Here is a 17,924-nt window from a genome sequence, read left to right on the forward strand (position 1 = left end):
CACAATATATCACAGTGGAATATATGTCACATCAAATGAAATAATGACATTTCAAGCACGTGTTTTGTATTCATTACATCTTCATATCTTATTTCATAACAGATTTATAGACCATTAAGTCGAGGGTATGCACTTATGATAATTTGTCTGTCACACTGCGCCTGGTAACTTGTCCACACAACCAAGTCATTATGAATATGTTTTTCATTGAAAGTTCAAAAGTCAATATAACTCCATCAAAGGACCAAAGGGGCCTGTGAGGAGCAGCTTTGCCCCCCAAACACAGCTGCTGGTACCCCTGCTAATGTCAGCGGTGAAACTCCACGACCATCAACAACTATAGAACAACCCCCTTTAGCCCCCCGCGAACATCGGAATGCGTGCCCACAATATCCAAAATGAACAACATCAGAACGCTGTGGCATATGGCAGTTACTGTATATCTGAGTAATCAAACACTCCAGAGTCAGGCCTTTGCCTGGCCTTGGGTACAAGCATCCATTTCATAGTTAGACTCAGCTAAAATCCTGTCTCGTGCAGTCCATTGTGTAGGCATATGTCTGCTGCTCTAAACTATATGTTTATATACTAATCCATTTACAATAACATTAGTACTATTATAAGAAACCTAGTTGTCAATATAATGCAATATCACAATGTGACAACTTCACCCAAACGCATTGAGACAACTTTCCCCAAACATAGGACTGTAGCTAAAGTATCAAAAAAAACTTTATGCTCTCCTCTATATACATTTGAAAATTAATTCCTAAAAGAGTTACATGAAGTGCCATTTTTTACTTTTGAAGGTGTAATATAAGAAATCACCTTGACTTTCATCAGATGTAAACAGATATTGACCTCAAGTCACACAAAATAGCAATTAAATAAGTAGTTAGAGAAGTGACTGTAATGTTGGAGGAATGAACAGTGACAACTTTCACCGCTCCCCCTATCATTCCTAATCACCAGATTGCAGTGGATGCTTTGATCTGAATTTCCTCAACAGACCTTAGCTTATGTACTGTATCTCTTGCTCTCATTACATGCTGCTTCATGTATGTAATAAAAATGGTGTTTCGCACATTGTTTTTGTCTTCATTGGTGCATACACTGTCTACCTACAGCGGCTTCAGAAAGTATTCAAGCTCCATCACGTTTGGCACACTTTTGTGCTCTTTGTGCTATTGTGTTGTAGATTTATTAAGATATATTAATTGATTAAAATACAATTTTTTCTCACTAATCTACACTCAATAACCCATAATGTCAAAGTGAAAATCTAAAAGTGTCTCTCATTTACATAAGTACATAAGTATTCAGACCCTTAATTCAGTACTTTGTAGAAGCCTCTTTGGCAGAAATTACAGCTTTGAGTCTTCTTGAGAAGGTCTCTACAAGCTTTCCACACCTGGATTTGGGCAGTTTATCACATTCATCCTGGCAGATCCTCTCAAACTCTGTCAGACTGGATGGGAAGCGTCTGTTGTATGGGGTTTAAGTCTCGGCTTTGCCAGGGCCACTGAAGGACAGTCAGAGACTTATCCCGAAGTCACTCCTGTGTTGTCTTGCCTGTATGCTTCAGGTCATTGTTGTGCTGAAAGGTGAACCGTCGCCCCAGTCTGAGGTTGCGTGCACTCTGGAACAAATGTTCTTCAAGGACCTCTCTGTATTTGGTTGCATTCATCTTTTCCTCAATTCTGACCGGTCTCCCTGTCCCTGCTGCTGAGAAGCATCCCACAGCATGATGCTGTCACCACCATGCTTCACCGTAGGGATGGTATTAGCAAGGTGATGAGCACTGCCTGGTGTTTGCCAGACATAGTGCTTGGAGTTCTGGTCATCAGACCAGAGAATCTTTCTCATCATCATAAATGCCGTTTGGCAAACTCCAAACTCCAAACTTCCATCTCGCCACTCTTCCATAGAGCCCTGATTGATGGAATGTTGCTGAGATGATCGTCCTTCAGGCAGGTTCTCCCAGGACTTCTGAAGCTCTGTTAGAGTGACCGTTGTGTTCTTGGGCACCTCCCTGACCAAGGCCCTTCTTGCCCGGTTACTCAGTTTGGCCAGACAGCCAACTCTTGGAAGAGTCCTGATGGTTCCAAACTTCTTACGTTTCACAATTTTTGAGGCCACTGTGCTCCTGGGAATACTAAAAGCTTTAGAAATTATTTCATACCCATGCCCTGATTTATGCCTTACCACAATTTTATTGCAGAGGTCTACAGTGAGTTCCTTGGGCCTCATGGCTAGGTTTTTGTCCTGACATGCAGTCTGAATTGTGGGACCCTTCCTAAACTATGTCCAGTCAATTCAATTTGCCACAGGTGGACTCCAATCAGACACATCTTAAGGATAATGAAAGCAAACAGGATGCACCAGACCACAATTTGGAGTGGCACAGCAAAGGATCTGAATACTTATGTAAATGAGCGATTTCAGTTTTTGATGTTTCATACATTTGCAAAAATTTCTAAAAACATGTATTCACTTGGTCATTATGGGTTATTGAGATTACTGTGAAGGGGTCTGTATACTTTCTGAAGCCACTGTACAATTACAATCACAATTACACTTGCTTGTGCTTCTTTAAAGTTTTAGCTCAAAATTGAGCTCAGGTGCATCCTGTTTCCACTGATCAACCTTGAGATGTTTCTACAGCTTAATTGGAGTCCACCTGTGGTAAATTCAGTTGATTGGACATGATTTGGAAAGGCACACACCTGTCTATATAAGGTCCCACAGTTGACAGTGCATGTCGGAGCACAAACCAAGCATGAAGTCAAAGGAATTGTCTGTAGACCTCCGAGACAGGATTGTCTCGAGGCACAAATCTGGGGAAGGGTACAGAAAAATTTGTATCATCCGTAAATGGAAGACGTTCGGAACCACCAGGACTCTTCCTAGAGCTGGCCGCCCATCTAAACTGAGCAATCGGGGGAGAAGGGCCTTAGTCAGGGAGGTGACCAAGAACCCGATGGTCACTCTGTCAGAGCTCCAGCATTCCTCTGTGGAGAGAGGCGAACCTTCCAGAAGGACAACCATCTCTGCAGCAATCCACCAATCAGGCCTGTATGGTAGAGTGGCCAGACGGAGCCACTCCTTAGTAAAAGGCACATAGCAGTCCACCAGGAGTTTGCCAAAAGGCACCTGAAGGACTCTCAGACCATGAGAAACAAAATTCTCTGGTCTTTGGCATGAATGCCAGGCATTATGTTTGGAGGAAACCAGGCACCGCTCATCACCTGGCCAATACCATCCCTACAGTGAAGCATGGTGGTGGCAGCATCATGCTGTGGGGATGTTTTTCAGCAGCAGGAACTGGGAGACTAGTCAGGATTGAGGGAAAGATGAATGCAGCAATGTACAGAGACATCCTGGATGAAAACCTGCTCCAGAGCGCTCTTGACCTCAGACTGGGGCGATGGTTCATCTTTCAGCAGGACAACGACCCTAAGCACACAGCCAAGATATCAAAGGAGTGGCTTCAGGACAACTCTGTGAATGTCCTTGAGTGGCCCAGCCAGAGCCCAGACTTGAATCCGATTGAACATCTCTGGAGAGATCTGAAAATGGCTGTGCACCGCTCCCCATCCAACCTGATGGAGCTTGAGAGGTGCTGCAAAGAGGAATGGGCGAAACTGCCCAAAGATAGGTGTGCCAAGCTTGTGGCATCATATTCAAAAAGACTTGAGGCTGTAATTGCTGCCAAAGGTGCATCAACAAAGTATTGAGGAAAGGCTGTGAATACTTATGTACATGTGATTTCTTAGTTTTTTATTTTTAATAAAATTTGCAAAAATGACAAAAAAACTTCTTTCATGTTGTCATTATGGGGTGTTGTGTGTAGAATTTTGAGGGAAAAAAATGAATTTATTCCATTATGGAATAAGGCTGTAACATAACAAAATGTGGGAAAAGTGAAGCGCTGTGAATACTTTCCGGATGCACTGTATATGGTTTGCCCTTAGAATTTGTCCCATAGAAAACACTATTCAAACTAGTACATTGTACTGCTTTCAAGCTAAACATTCCAGGTAGATGTAACTGTCTAGTACTGTTCAAAATGCATCAGCAGTGTGCAGGAAACCAATGCTATTTGTTTCTTAAATAAATCTATTCAAATAATCTTCTGCATCTCAGAAGAAACAGTATTTGCACTGGGTGCCTTCCACTAATACAAGTTACTATGGTAACGGTTGGCTACATGGCATAGCTTCCAGTGCTTTCCAGAAATATAACTGTTAGAATAACAGCAAGCAGGTAAAGACAAAAGATCCAGAGCCAGCCTATTTATAGTGCTGCAGTTATATAACTTCCACAGAGGGCACTGCAAGCACATGCTAACAGGGTGCTGGAATGTGAACTGCAGATAGCTGGGGTACTGGGCCACAGAGCTCAGCACTTAGCAAGGAGCTAAAACCAAGAAGCATGGGATGTGTGTGTGTCTGTGCATGCACATGCATGTGTGTATATGTGTGTGTGTGTGTGTGTGGAACCTACTATTGAAAAATGGTGGATGAATGGACCGTAAGTATTACGCTAACTGTATGTGTCAACATCCAAGCTCCCTTGGGATGTTTGATGACAGTACCGCAAACCACCAGGGAACATAATGAGCGTCAACATTCTCACGTTGTATACCATGCTTTGGGGTAACTAATTGCCATTGATGGAGTGAGCAACATAAGCTAAGATCAAAGGCTAAGGAGAGCACCGTGGTTGGTGGAACAAAAGCACTCAGCTGCCATTAGACCTGACAGCATCTGATTTCATTCCTTGCAACTTGTAACTGCATTCAATATTCAATGGAGGATGAAGGTTTAAACATACAGTACAGCATTTCAGGATCTCCAGAATTGATTTCCTGAGGCTGATGTAAGAATAAAAGAGGTATAGGATCATATTATGTTTCCTATGCCACCAGTGTGATAGCATGGTTTTAGGAGAGAATTATAGCTCTGAAATGACAAATGCAGTCACCTGACTAAATCTCCACTGAGAAACTTTTCGAAATAAATAGTGGTCAAGGAATATGAGCGTGCAACACTCTGAGACCTCTAGGGGGCTCCACTAGTACACACATCATGCGGGACTGTGCTTTCACAGGAAGGTAGGCAAAGGGAGCCTACCTTTAAATGATTTGAATGATTCAGTGTAGGTACATAGTTACATAAGGCACAACTAAAGCATGTTCTAGAATCAATCGTCTTTCAGGTTAATCATATTTTTCAATTGTAATATACTTTGTATTACCCTAGTTCAGGGATCAGCAACTCACAGTCCTCGAAGGTCAATAACTGCAGCTTTTCCACCCGCCCTTTACCTGGGAGTCAGGAACTGTATGAAGGCAGTCTGGCCAATCAGAAGCACTAATTACCAGGGAGAAAAGACAAGCAGGGCTGGATTTGGATTGGAGGGCCAGAGTTGGTGATCCCTGCTGTAGTTATTATTATCTAGCTCAGCTCATCCATGCAGAGGGATGCTGGCATTACCCAGGCCATTGCTGAATTGTGTTCTAAATTGACCTACCTGGTTAAGTGAAAGTAAATAAATCATAATTAAGATCTCACCACTGGATCCTGGAGCTGTGAGTGAATAGTGATTTCAACAACCACCTATTTTGTGTTTTCAAATAACTTATCTGCTCATGCAATATATAAAACTCCACCAGACAGTAACCCATGCAACAGCAGACCTATGCAGATGCTGCAGTGGTATGATACCTAGAAAAAAAAAAAACGTTATCTTGAATTAAAAATCAGCTGTTTTTCTGATTACAAAATCAAACAGTAACAGTCTATTTCTGCTCATGGCTCCCCACCGCTCATTCCTGGTCCTAATGCCACCACCTGGATTTACATATTTGGGAATTAAAATTCAACCAACTCGAGTTCCATTATTGAATATAATTTTTAATCTGCTGCGGAGCACACCAAGACAAACTAAACTAAATCACTGACTGAACCACTGAACCTGAATCTTAACTTAAAGAATCTGGCAGAATCTTTCCTCTATTCTTTCACTTTCCCCCCATCCTAAATGTTTTGATAAAATGAATGCAATTCATAAAAAGTGTATACTGGTTAAGAAATTCAAAGATATTTATTTTGCAACTAAAACGTTTTAAATGATTGGGAGGCCTAGTCAATCATTCGGGTGGCTTCCAAGCATTCAACAGAAGCTTTCATGCAGCTAATAAGAATTAAATATCTACCCTTAAGCTTTGCCTAGCAGTGACCAAAGGTTGCATTCCCTTCATATGGGGCACACTATCACTAATTTATTACAGTATAAATATGAAATATTAAATACGAGCTGTTGACACCTTCAACCGTCTGACTGATGCAGTCTGGACTTTGACAGCTTGGTTCTTGTTTTGTCTTGCACTTCACTTAACATAACATAACATAATGACGAGAACAGGCCATTCACCCAGCAATGCTCGCCTGTTCCTACCACTAAGTGTACCTGTAAATGCTTAGTTTGCCTAAAAGCTCAATGGTATCTAGTGCCGTATCAAGCCTGGTCTTGAAAACCCACAAGTGTTTCTGCCTCCACTACTATGTCCTGGCAAGCTATTCCACACAGTGACCACTCTCTGTATGAAAAAAGACTTCCTAATATCTGTGCAGAATTTATCCTTTGCCAATTTCCATTTGTGCCCTCTCAAACTCACCAAGGGTATTGTGAGTATAATTTCCTTAGATTTATACTCTTGGCTATGTATCCTAGCATCCTGCTGGCCTTTTTTACTGCTACCACACAACAAATTTCAGTCTGTCTCTCTACACATCCTCTCCTGTTCCCTCACTCCCTGCTGTCCCAAACCACCATTACTAAAACTTTGCTTTAAAAAGATTTTATTAGTCCTCTCCATTACACATAGCCTATACCGTTTCTGCCTGGGCAGTCTGTGTCTCCCTGCCCATTACCCTCTCTATCCTCCCTCACCCTGCCCCTAAATCACGAGTTTAAATAATCCTGTGCTACCCTAAGCATATGCAGTGTGAAAGTAACCCTCCGTTTCAGGTGCAGCCCATCACGCACGTACAGCTCACCCCGGTCCCAACAGGAGTCTCAATGCCCCATAAGCCTATACCCCTTTCCCCTACAAACATTTCATAGCCAAGTGTTAAACCTCTGCTTGCACGTGGTACAGGTAGATTTCCAGAGAAGACTACGTTAGAGGTTCTGCTCTAATCTTTTCTGATAATTCCTCAAATTTGTTTTGCAGAACCTCATTGGTCCGTACGTGGACCATTACCACTGGATCCCTCCCTGCTCTGGCCAGGAGCTTGATATCTTCTACCTGGCCGATTGGTAAAACTGGCTTGCCCTAAAAATCTTTCAATCTGATTATTCTAGCAGGTTTTAGCCAGGCTCGAGTTAGTTGGCCAGTGAGTTTACTGAAACCAATTTCTGGTCGGCTTAACCATGAGAACAGTTGCTCAGAAGAAGCAGCTAACCGTCCATTTATGACCATCCAAAGAGGCTGGCTGGACTTACTGTATCTTTATCAAGAATGCTAATGTGGTCAAGTTCAAAGTACTATAAAGACAGATGCCCACATTCATCTGGCTCAGCAGTTCATTGATTTTCACCGAAACAAAGAGAACTAAAGCAATGTCATGTTTTAGAAAAAGCACACAAACCAGTATTACGAAAAAAAGGCCTGTGCTCACATCCTTACAATGAAGTAAAGTAAAAAAGAAAAATTACAGAGATTAAATTATACTCAGATATCATGGTGAACTTGTTAATTTAATAAATATTATAGCCTAATTATGACCAGGCTCATTGGATTTGGGAGAGATGTTCTGATCAAAAGAAAACTATTGTTTCTCTACTATGTAATTCTTTTTTACAAAAGAAAGAAAACAAAATATCTTTTAATATGTTTTTTGGCCTCTTTGTGAAATTGGTAAAATATGAATGTATGATCCTGGCTGCCTTTTAGAAGGCAGATATTGGCACAGGTCCATGACTCACTCCTAGCCTACATCTTTGACCAGAGGAAACACATGTACCCCAGACCATTTCATAAATGCGCAAATGGATGTCCCCTGACTCATCTGTTTATGCGCTCGCTGTTAGCTCTAATGTTGTCGGGCCATTATGCCGTTCTGCGGTGAAAAACAGGTCTTTAGGATGGGATGAATTGCGTAGCGCGTGACTTAGTCACAAAGATCGGTGCCGCTCTTCAAAAGACGTGAGCTCATTTCTGACAGCGTGCGGGTGAAGGGGATACAGATTGCACTGTGTTGGTGGGGATCAGTGCGAATTACACATGCATCGGATGGCACCACACACTACCCCAGGCATCATGCCTCCCAAAAGCTTGTAAACAGGTCAAATTCTGTTCCCCACACTGGCCCTGAGGGCTCACTGTCATAATGATGCAGTATAGTCACTACATACAATGACGTGGTTTTAAGCTGAAAAAATTACAGCATCACTTCAGCTGCAGAGAGAAATGTAACACAGCAAATTACGCAGGACCAGGGTTACCAAATGGGGGGGGGGGGGGTTTACTCTCCTCAACTGTAGGAGCGTGTGCAAAACACACAGGGCAGGTTTCAGTGTATATACAGTATGTACGGAAGTTAGTGGGAGAACGTTCTCAGACAGCTGCACAGATCAGAGTCTCCATTGATTGGGAGGCTGACTTCAACTGGGGGAGTGCATCACACCTTAAAGAGACCAGGGAACTCTACAGTGAAATATACAACATGGGGGGCATGAGGAAAACAATGTTTTCTTTTATTTGGGAGGGCAGAGATCGGCCTTCATGGAGATTGAAACTTCTGCAACCTGTACTGGCCCTTCGCCCTCTAGTGGTCATAAAGCCTTACTGCTCCCAAGGGAGCCAACCACCACTTTAAAATGTCCGTTCAGTTTTTTTCACCATGACAAGTATACATACAACATACAACTTTTCCAGATCAAGGGCCTGAACTGTCACCTGATTTACCGTGGCCAATCAGTTTACCAGTGGTATTGAAAATATGCATTTAATTATCCGTCCATCCATCATCTTAACCCGCTTATCCTGAACAGGGTCACAGGGGGGCTGGAGCCTATGGTTGGCATTTATATAGCGCCTTTATCCAAAGCGCAGTACAATTGATGCTTCTCATTCACCCATTCATACACACACTCACACACCAACGGTGATTGGCTGCCAAGCAAGGCACCGACCAGCTCGTCAGGAGCATTTCGGGGGTTAGGTGTCTTGCTCAGGGACACTTCGACACAGCCCGGGCGGGGGATCGAACCGGCAACCCTCCGACTGCCAGATGACTGCTCTTACATGCATGGCCTATCCCAGCATACATTGGGCGAAAGGCAGGAATACACCCTGGACAGGTCGCCAGTCCATCGCAGGGCACACACACAATTCACTCACACACTCATACCTACGGGCAATTTAGACTCTCCAATCAGCCTAACCTGCATGTCTTTAGACTGAGAGGAAACCAGGGTACCTGGAGGAAACCCACGCAAACACGGGGAGAAACTCCACACAGAGAGGCCCCGGCCGACAGGGATTCGAACCCAGGACCTCCTTGCTGTGAGGCAGCAGTGCTACCCATTGCACCACCCGTGCTGCCCACATTTAAGTATCTGTATCAATGTAAGATCTGTATCTTTATGTTTATTTCAAAGAAGCTTCTGCTGTACGCATGTAAACATGTCTACTGTACCACTGCTTGCATATATACAGCATATACACAGATTATGTTCATTTGTCTTTCTCCCCTAAAATGGGGGACTGTGTATAACAAGGGATGTACCTACACAGATTTAAGTTTATGGAAAAACCCTCAAATTAAAGCTGACAGCCTCATATATTAACCTCATATAACATAATTATTTTATTTCAAATTCAATTTGCTGGAGTACAGAGCTAACACAAGAAAAAGTGTGTCACTGTCCAAATACTTGCACTGCACTGTATAAATAAATGGAACTGTACAGCATAGAGCTTTTCAACTGGCATACATTGCTTCATGTTGCATCAAGTTCTTCAGATCATATACTATACACAGCAGTCATATGTATTATAAAATGCATAGCAAACAAAGAATAAAACGTTTAAGTGGGAAATAAGATGCAGCAGCACCTCAACGGCAGAAATACAGTTTAATCGCCTCCACCGCGATTCTCTTGAATGCGATTGCAGCTTTGCTTCTGGAAAACATGTCTATTTTTAGCCCTGTAACCCAAGTATGTGAAGCTTCACCTTGAAAAGGCATGTTTCAAAACACAGCATTTCAGAAAATACAAAAATCCATGCTTCCAGGTCACATGGTAACTGACGTTAGTGTCATCAGGCTTCTGAGAATGCCACTGATGTAAAAAACTGTCAGCGTGTGCGTGTGTGTGTGTGCGTGTGTGTGTGTGTGTGTGTGTGTTTGGGGGGGGAGGGGGTGTGTGCAGTTTTTGTCCAATTTATCAGTGGGGCCTCACAACGTCTTGCCATGGTAACGAGGCCTGGTAGAAACAATGGGCCACGGCTGATTGACGTCAGGCGCTGTCCTTCATGTGCGCAGGAAAGACAAAGCCCGAAGTGAGACGGACTGAGACCAGCCTGCGTTCCGCACCTCTGATTCAGCTTCCTATTGCCTCGGCCCTGTACCGAGCGCCAGATACGCTAACGCTAGCTTCACCCAAGGGCGCGGTGCCTGTGCTCATCAGAGCCTCACGAGCAAGGCTAACTGACCATGGTGTTCCGCAACCATTTGTGCAGATGAACTCGTCCTAGAGGAAATCAGGTCAAATGCACTCGCTCAAGGGGTGCCATTGTGGCTGAAATTTCAGACCAATTTTTTTTTTCCAACCTGTGCCCCCAACACAAAGGCGAAATTATCCTAGAAAATGTTCTTTACAGGACGTAATGTCTAGAATAGACCATGGACATGAACAAAAATGTGTTGGACACTCTTATCTAGACAACAGACTGGCCTATCCTCATCATCAAACATTACCATGCTCTTATGTAAGACTCAACATATCGCTGTTCATGGCAGTCCGAAGGGAATAATGTCACTCCCCAGACTAAAATAATGGGTTTGACGCACAAGCCACTTACTTTGAAATAATAATTCCATTCTTTAAAAATCAGCCCCATGGTGCCCAGAGTAGCATTAAAGTATAGGCCTGGAGGCTGTAAGCATTCAGCAGTGGATAATACACAGAAGACTTCAGACTTATTTCAAAAATAGTATTGGAAGTGCCATTCTTTTCTACACTGCCTTCAGCAGGGCTATGTGAAGATTATCAAGTACTGTTCCTGATTTTGTGGGCTGGAAGTAGGAAGGCACAGCAGATATTTCTGTAACCGATTTGGATGAATAAATATCTTTCTAACGCAAATAAATCACACAAGCAAACAAATCCTCTTCTATACAAATAAAAACCTTGGAAGTGTGGCTTTCCCATAAGCGATGGAAATTAGTGTATGCTTCAAATGCTATGGATTATTGTTTTATACAGTGTGTCAGTATCAATATGCATCTGTCGTTACCAAAGAAATACTAAAATAAAATGAGCAAACATTCAAAAGATTCTCTTGGTTCCCTTCCATACTAACTGAAGCCGGAAAAAAATGATATCACGTTCACACCTGGCATGCCAAACCATTTATCAAATAAAGAACAATGCAAGCCTTAAAATATGTGAACCCAAAAAAAATACATTTGCATCTCATCATTGTCAACATAGTATGTACCCCAACCAAAATGGCTTCTTTTATCTACAACATATTTACCCAAGAGACTTTGTCCTTCCTGCCACAGACATTTTTATCTGTAAATCTGTGTTTGTTCGGGATTTTTTTTAAATACACACAGTGACCACTTGAATTTATTAGGTAGACCTGAACACCAGCTTATTAATGCAAATATCCAATCAGCCAATCATGTAGAAGCAACTAAATGCATGAAAGTGGCAGTTCTGAGGGTGAAAATGGCTTGTTAATGAAAGAGGTGAGTGGAGATTGGCCAGACTGGTTCAAGCTGACAGGAAGGCAACAGTAACTCAAATAACCACACGTTACAACAGTGGTATGCAGAAGGGCATTTCTGAACACACAACATAAACTTCAAGTGGATGGGCTACAGCAGCAGAAGAATAATAATTAATTAAATAAACTATTGTCTATGAGTATTTCACCCATCACAAAACCATCCACACAAAGAACAGGGTCAACAGTACTTTAATTCTCCGTAGTAAGAAAAAGTACAACACGAGAGTTTGAGAGACTGTGATCCTCAGTGGACTGCTCTGACAGCATATCCAGTAGATATTCCCCTCCCCCCGGCCTTCGGTAGAATTAGCAAAGTTCACCGAATCATTAAAAACATTTCTGTATAAAACACACGGGGAACAGTTTAAGGAGGAAAACTTTTTTGTTTTGCTTCAATAACAAATCAGTATGACGATTCAAGAAAGGATGATTGGGGGTGGGGGTTGGGGGGGTACGCAATGGCACATTTCATGAGACCGAGACTGAATTCGGAAACAAAAGCAGGATACCAGGCGTGGCTTCAGAACTGTTCGGACATCATCAACACAGTCAGAGCGGACCAGCCGGTGAAGGGGTGGCTCCCCTGCCCCCTGCCTGTACTGTCATTGTACTGTTCCCAGATATAACCCGTCTCCATGTACTGTCTGTAAACATTGCTCACTACGTTAGTCCTGAGCTCCTGGTACAGGGCTGCCGCGGTCTCCCGGTACGGCCCCTCGGCGTTGCCGTAGTGATGAAGGGCCCTGACCGCCAGGTAGTTGATGTTGATCCATATGGGCCCCCGCCAGTAGGGGGCGTCGTGCTCCGTGTTGCGCTTCATGTACATGGGGTCAGCCTTGGACAGGGAGCGCAGGCCGTAGGTGGTCCACAGCTTGTCGGGGTCCCTCAGGTCACGGAGGACGTGCTCGAGGCGGGGCGAGTCGGGGGTCAGCACGTGCAGCAGGAAGGGGAAGAGGCTGACGTAGCCCAGCGCGTTTACGTACTGCGGCCTGGGCGCCCTTCGGACAGCGCGCACCAGGCGCGCCACGGGGAACTGGTGCCGGGGCTGGCCGGGGGGCACGTACACCTTCTCCTGCTGCAGGGACACCGCCTGGGTGTGGTTCCCGAAGTCGGCGAAGGCCCGCAAGTGGTCGGACCAGTGCAGCTCATCCAGGAGGCTGTTGTCGCTCAGCGTCTGGTGGGTCCGCTCGTACTCCTCGTGCGGCTCGCCCAGGAGCCTCGCCACCCGCGCCATGATCCCCGACGCCAGCGTCATCCAGCAGTGCAGGTCCACATGCCTCTCCTCCGCCGAGGGGTGCGAGGCCCGGGGGTAGTCGTCCAGGCCGGACGTCAGCGTCTTGGGGTTGAGGAAGAGGTTTGTGTCCTTGTCACGGCCCCGCCAGCGGTAAGAGTTGGGCAGGGGCCCCGCCTGGGTGGTGTTGTACCACTCGAACCAGGTCTGGAGGCGCGGGAACAGCCTCCGGAGGAAGGGCTTGGTGGGGGCCGAGGCCTGGGGTCTGGCCTCCAGCTGAGCCACCAGCTCCTGCAGGGCCAGGAAGAGCGTTGGCGGGTTGGCGTTCTCGTTCCTCTGCACCACAAACTCACCGGGCACCTTGCTCCGCGCCTCGTCGCCCAGGATCTGCTCCCGCGGGATCCAGCCCTCCACGTTGATGAGGTCCAGCCAGTGACCCGTGGCCTCCCGCGTCACCTGGGGGTCCCACTTGGAGAGGAGCAGCTGGTGGAAGCCCTCGTCCCACAGGAAGCCCCGGGGGAAGAAGGAGCGGGACGGGACGGCGGTGAACAGGGCTCCCTCGGGGTAGAGCAGCGGGTACTCGTTGTAGGCCGACTGCACCACCGACTGGCCGTGGAAGTAGCCCATCCCACCCAGCATGTTGCTGAGGGCTGCCTTGCTGAACCTCACCTGGCTTAGGGAGAAGGCCCTCTCCTGGAGGCCGAAGGTCCTCTCGAACTTCAGATCAAAGGCAGCCTTCCTCTTCTCCAGCTCCTCCGTCATGGCAGTGCCCGCCAGCTGGTCGGGCCTGTCCCGGAAGCTTCCGGACTCAAAGAGGACCTCCATCTGGAATGGGGTCTGGACGGTTACCTGGTGCACCACGAAGTCGCTCTCCTTCCGGGTGTCAGGGTGCTTCTGCTGGTGCTGGTGCGGGGGCTTGTAGGTTTCCACGGCGATGTAGGGCCTCTTCTCGCCAGAAGGCAGGCTGAATACAAACCTCCGGTTCAAGCTGTTCCGCACAATGTCCGTCAGCTTCTCCAGGCCTTGGGTCACGGTCTTCAAGTAATTGTAGCTGAAAATCATAAAGGTGATATTATAAAACAACAAAAATAACATTCAAAAACATTTTTTTTGTTTTTGTATTTTCAGAATATTTACCTTGAAAAAGAATATATAAATGTATACTTCTAGCTATTCGAGATTCATTAAGAACCATCTTATTACATTTTCTCATTCTTTTACTACTTTTTTTGAAAGGATACAAAAGTCTTCATCGAACAACAGATTTTGAGAAATGGGAAGAAAACATTGTTGCTCAGGAATAAATTAATGCAGTTTGAGGTTTCTTTGGTTCCTTTGGGTCAGATGTTTTCTCAGTGGAGCTCATTTATGAGTGCACTTAACTGTGCGTAAGTGTCCATAAGTGTGCTTAAGAGTGTACCTGGCATACTTGGCACCAGCAGCTTCCCCAGAGGATGGCTTCCGAAAGGTGATCTTGAAGTTCCCAAGCTCCTCGGAGTAGCCCGTTATTGAGCCCAGCCGGTTCTTCTCCTCAGCATGGGCCAGCAGGGACCCCTGGGTGTCCGTGGCAACGTAGAACATCAGCGAGATGACAGGCGGCTGTGGGGCCGAGCTCTGAGCGAGGACAACAGGTGGGAAGGCATCAAAGCAAGCGTGCCATGTAGGCAAAACTGGTACAGAACATTCAGGCACACAATGCCATGACACACACAAGAGGTCACTCAAACAACTGTGTCATCAAAATGAAACACATTAATGAATCATGTAAAACCCGAACAGCCCATTTGCAACAGCAGTGTGCATTTCATAACATTTCCACTCAGTTTTAGAGAGCGCAACCTTAGTCATGACAACATGAGGCAACTACATCTGGTGCGAACAAAGGGAAAAAAATAAAAAAATAAAACTCATCCTGCCCTGACTCACTCCTGATTTTCTTTTATTTTTCACACAAGTGCCCTTTTTCTTCTTATTTTGCTCATAAATTGGAGTGCAAGGCAATATTTGAAGGGCCTTCCCATAACAGCAATATAAGCAATGTCAATTAGTACACCTGTCCCCCAAGTATATGAAAGCATTGCAGAGCAACACAGACCCATAGGAGGCGCTCTTGGGGTGAAACAGAGGAATGTCCTCTCTGGGCCGCCGGCTACAGGCAGCACTGCTATAGTCAGAATTTGATGCCAGGGTCTGATTCATGTCACAGGAGCAGAGGCTAGCACATTTGCGGGACGTAGCACATGTGGAGACCTCAACTCCATGCCTATCAGACAGGGGGTATACAGTGGGTGCAGGCAGGGACAGGGTGGGATTGGGCAGGGTGGGATTGGGCACGGCCTCTTGCTCAGACAGGGGGTGTACAGTGGGTGGGATTGGACAGGGCCTCACGTGCTGTTTGGCGGTGACCCTCCAGGTCCAGTCTCCCCCATGCTCACCGCCCGCCCTCTTGACGAACTCGGTGGTGAGGGTGAAGTCACTGTCGCGGATCTCCTGCACGCCGAAGCCCAGGCCATCGTGCATGAGCCAGCCGTAGCTCTGCAGCCGGTCGCCCTGTTCGCAGGTGTGCCTGAGGTTCACGTCCATCTCGGAGAACTGCCGCAACCACATGAGCCCTGCGGAGGCCCAGAGAGGCAACCCAGGGTGAGAAGAGCCAAGAGTTTAATCAAAGAATCTGCTGATTTTTGAGTTAACCATAAAAACCCTCCAAATATGTTAATTGATCTGAAAGACTAAGCTACATACTTACTTTCAAAATTATGAAAACATAAATATTATAATTTACAGAAGAAACATGGGCCTGCAGTCAACCTACCCGTCAGTCAACATTTATCTTTGAATTGCCAGTAAAGGCAAACATTATGCTATTTCTTCACAAATAAATGTTGTGAGTCTTATTAATTTCTTAACATATAAAACTGATAGAAAATCTTGGCTTTTAACTGTTATTATTATTATTAGTAGTAGTACTAGTAGTAGTAGTCGTAGTAGTAGTATTGTTATTTAAGTTTTAGTTTATGTGTTTGCTCAGACAGTTTTATATGCAATAAAAGATACAGCAGGTACACGCAGACGTTTCTGACGACCTGCTAGCTACACATACATTACACCTGAAATAATATTTTGAAACTAAAATATTATTATTAAATTATTATTGTGACTGAATCCCAGCCATGGTCCCCAAATATCAAATAGCACATCTGCATCTCAGGGCCAGCCAGGAAGATGCTACCTGTCACGACAGATCTAGGGCTCCTCGTTTTCATCCCGAAATAAACCTGGGGGCGATAGGTTCCCCAGAACCGTTCAGGGGACACGGCAGGACTAGTGCTGTTGTCGTCCAGAACCCGGGGTGAGTGGTGAAGCGTGACCACCCTCTTGGCCAGAGAGTTTCGCATATAGAGGGCGTAGAAGAACCAGGTGAGACTGAAGATGCAGAGGCCTATGGATATATTGATGAAGAGCTTTCCGATGTCGAGCTTCTTCTTTTTCTCCTTCCGATGGGGAGCAGCATTTTTCTCCTCCTTTCTGTGTGGGACGGGGTCGCTCGGCAGCACCCTCTTCCCATGCCTCTGTCTGCCCATCATTCCCTTGACAACCTGTGAGCCGAGGACGAAACCCTCATTCATCTGCAATTTAAAATAGGTCCAAGAACTAGTAGCTTATCACTGGACGCATCTAAGACCACCAGAAGTCCAAGTCCTAACACCACGGCACTGTAGCCAACCAGTTTTCAGAAGTGAGGTTCTGCCCTTCACCTGGGTCAGCTTTATTTGAACCGAAGCCAATAAAACTACAGTTCACGTTACGTTAAACTTAAGCTTGTTTAGCTAGGTAGTCATATTCTTTAATTCATCGAAATCTTCAGAGGACATACCGAAAAAATCTAAGCCACCGGACTGCATACATATCGATGTAGATAGCCAGCTAACTACCAATAAAAAATATATTGCTGGCGAGGTAACGTTAAGGCTTTTACTAAGGAAGCTCATGTTACTGCTGGACTACAAACAGCTAGCCAGCTAGCTAAAAGCAAGGACATACACATATTTAAATGTGAAGTTAACAACTACTTTACGATAGATGATTACTTTCATATTATAACGATATTACTGTTGACATTGAGCAAAAAAACATTGCGTTTTGTTTGGGTAATTAATGGTTTCCAGATAGGAAGCTGGTGAAGGCACACTCACTCGGTCTAGCCACTACAGACACTGTATGAATATATCGAAACCAGCAACCGAGTCAACAAAACAGATGGGCGAAATACAAACATACATTGAATTTTATATAGTTTTGAAATTAAATGATAAAAGTTCCATCGGATTTTTCGTCAAATGTACCTTAAAAATGTATCAAACTCCAGGTGTACATTATCAGTTGTGCTACTTCCTGCTCGCCTCGCTTCCATCTGGTACAGACGTGTTCGAACTACACACGGTGCACGAATATCACGTCATCACAGCCACAATAGTTATGGCATAATGTAAAATATATTTGGCAGGACAATTGCTCAATATTGTTTTGAGGATATTATGTTTTGTGATCGATGACGGAGTTTACATTCGTATATATGCGGCACAAATTTCGCAGAAATAATCCGCGCGTCATACTGGCGTTTATGAATGAGGCCATTTTAAAATCACGTGACAGCCACAT

At 44.9% G+C, this 17,924-nt stretch overlaps 1 protein-coding gene across 2 annotated transcripts; it reads right to left on the reverse strand.

Moving 5' to 3' along the window:
- Window positions 1-9,857: 9,857 nt before the first annotated feature.
- On the reverse strand, window positions 9,858-17,879 carry mogs (mannosyl-oligosaccharide glucosidase). Of its 2 annotated transcripts, none has more exons than XM_061247110.1 (5): window positions 17,609-17,879; window positions 16,495-16,861; window positions 15,654-15,877; window positions 14,686-14,879; window positions 9,858-14,316 (listed from the first exon to the last, which is right to left on the reverse strand). In XM_061247110.1, the coding sequence occupies exons 2-5, from the start codon at window positions 16,847-16,849 to the stop codon at window positions 12,555-12,557; spliced, it is 2,535 nt and encodes an 844-aa protein (XP_061103094.1). In that variant the 5' UTR covers window positions 16,850-16,861; window positions 17,609-17,879; the 3' UTR covers window positions 9,858-12,554. The 2 variants fall into 2 exon arrangements, with proteins under 2 accessions (XP_061103094.1, XP_061103093.1); XM_061247109.1 differs by having other exon boundaries at window positions 16,495-16,891.
- Between the last annotated feature and the right edge of the window lie 45 nt (window positions 17,880-17,924).

Source organism: Conger conger, chromosome 6 (genome assembly GCF_963514075.1).
Source record: "Conger conger chromosome 6, fConCon1.1, whole genome shotgun sequence".
Taxonomy (NCBI): Eukaryota; Metazoa; Chordata; class Actinopteri; order Anguilliformes; family Congridae; genus Conger; species Conger conger.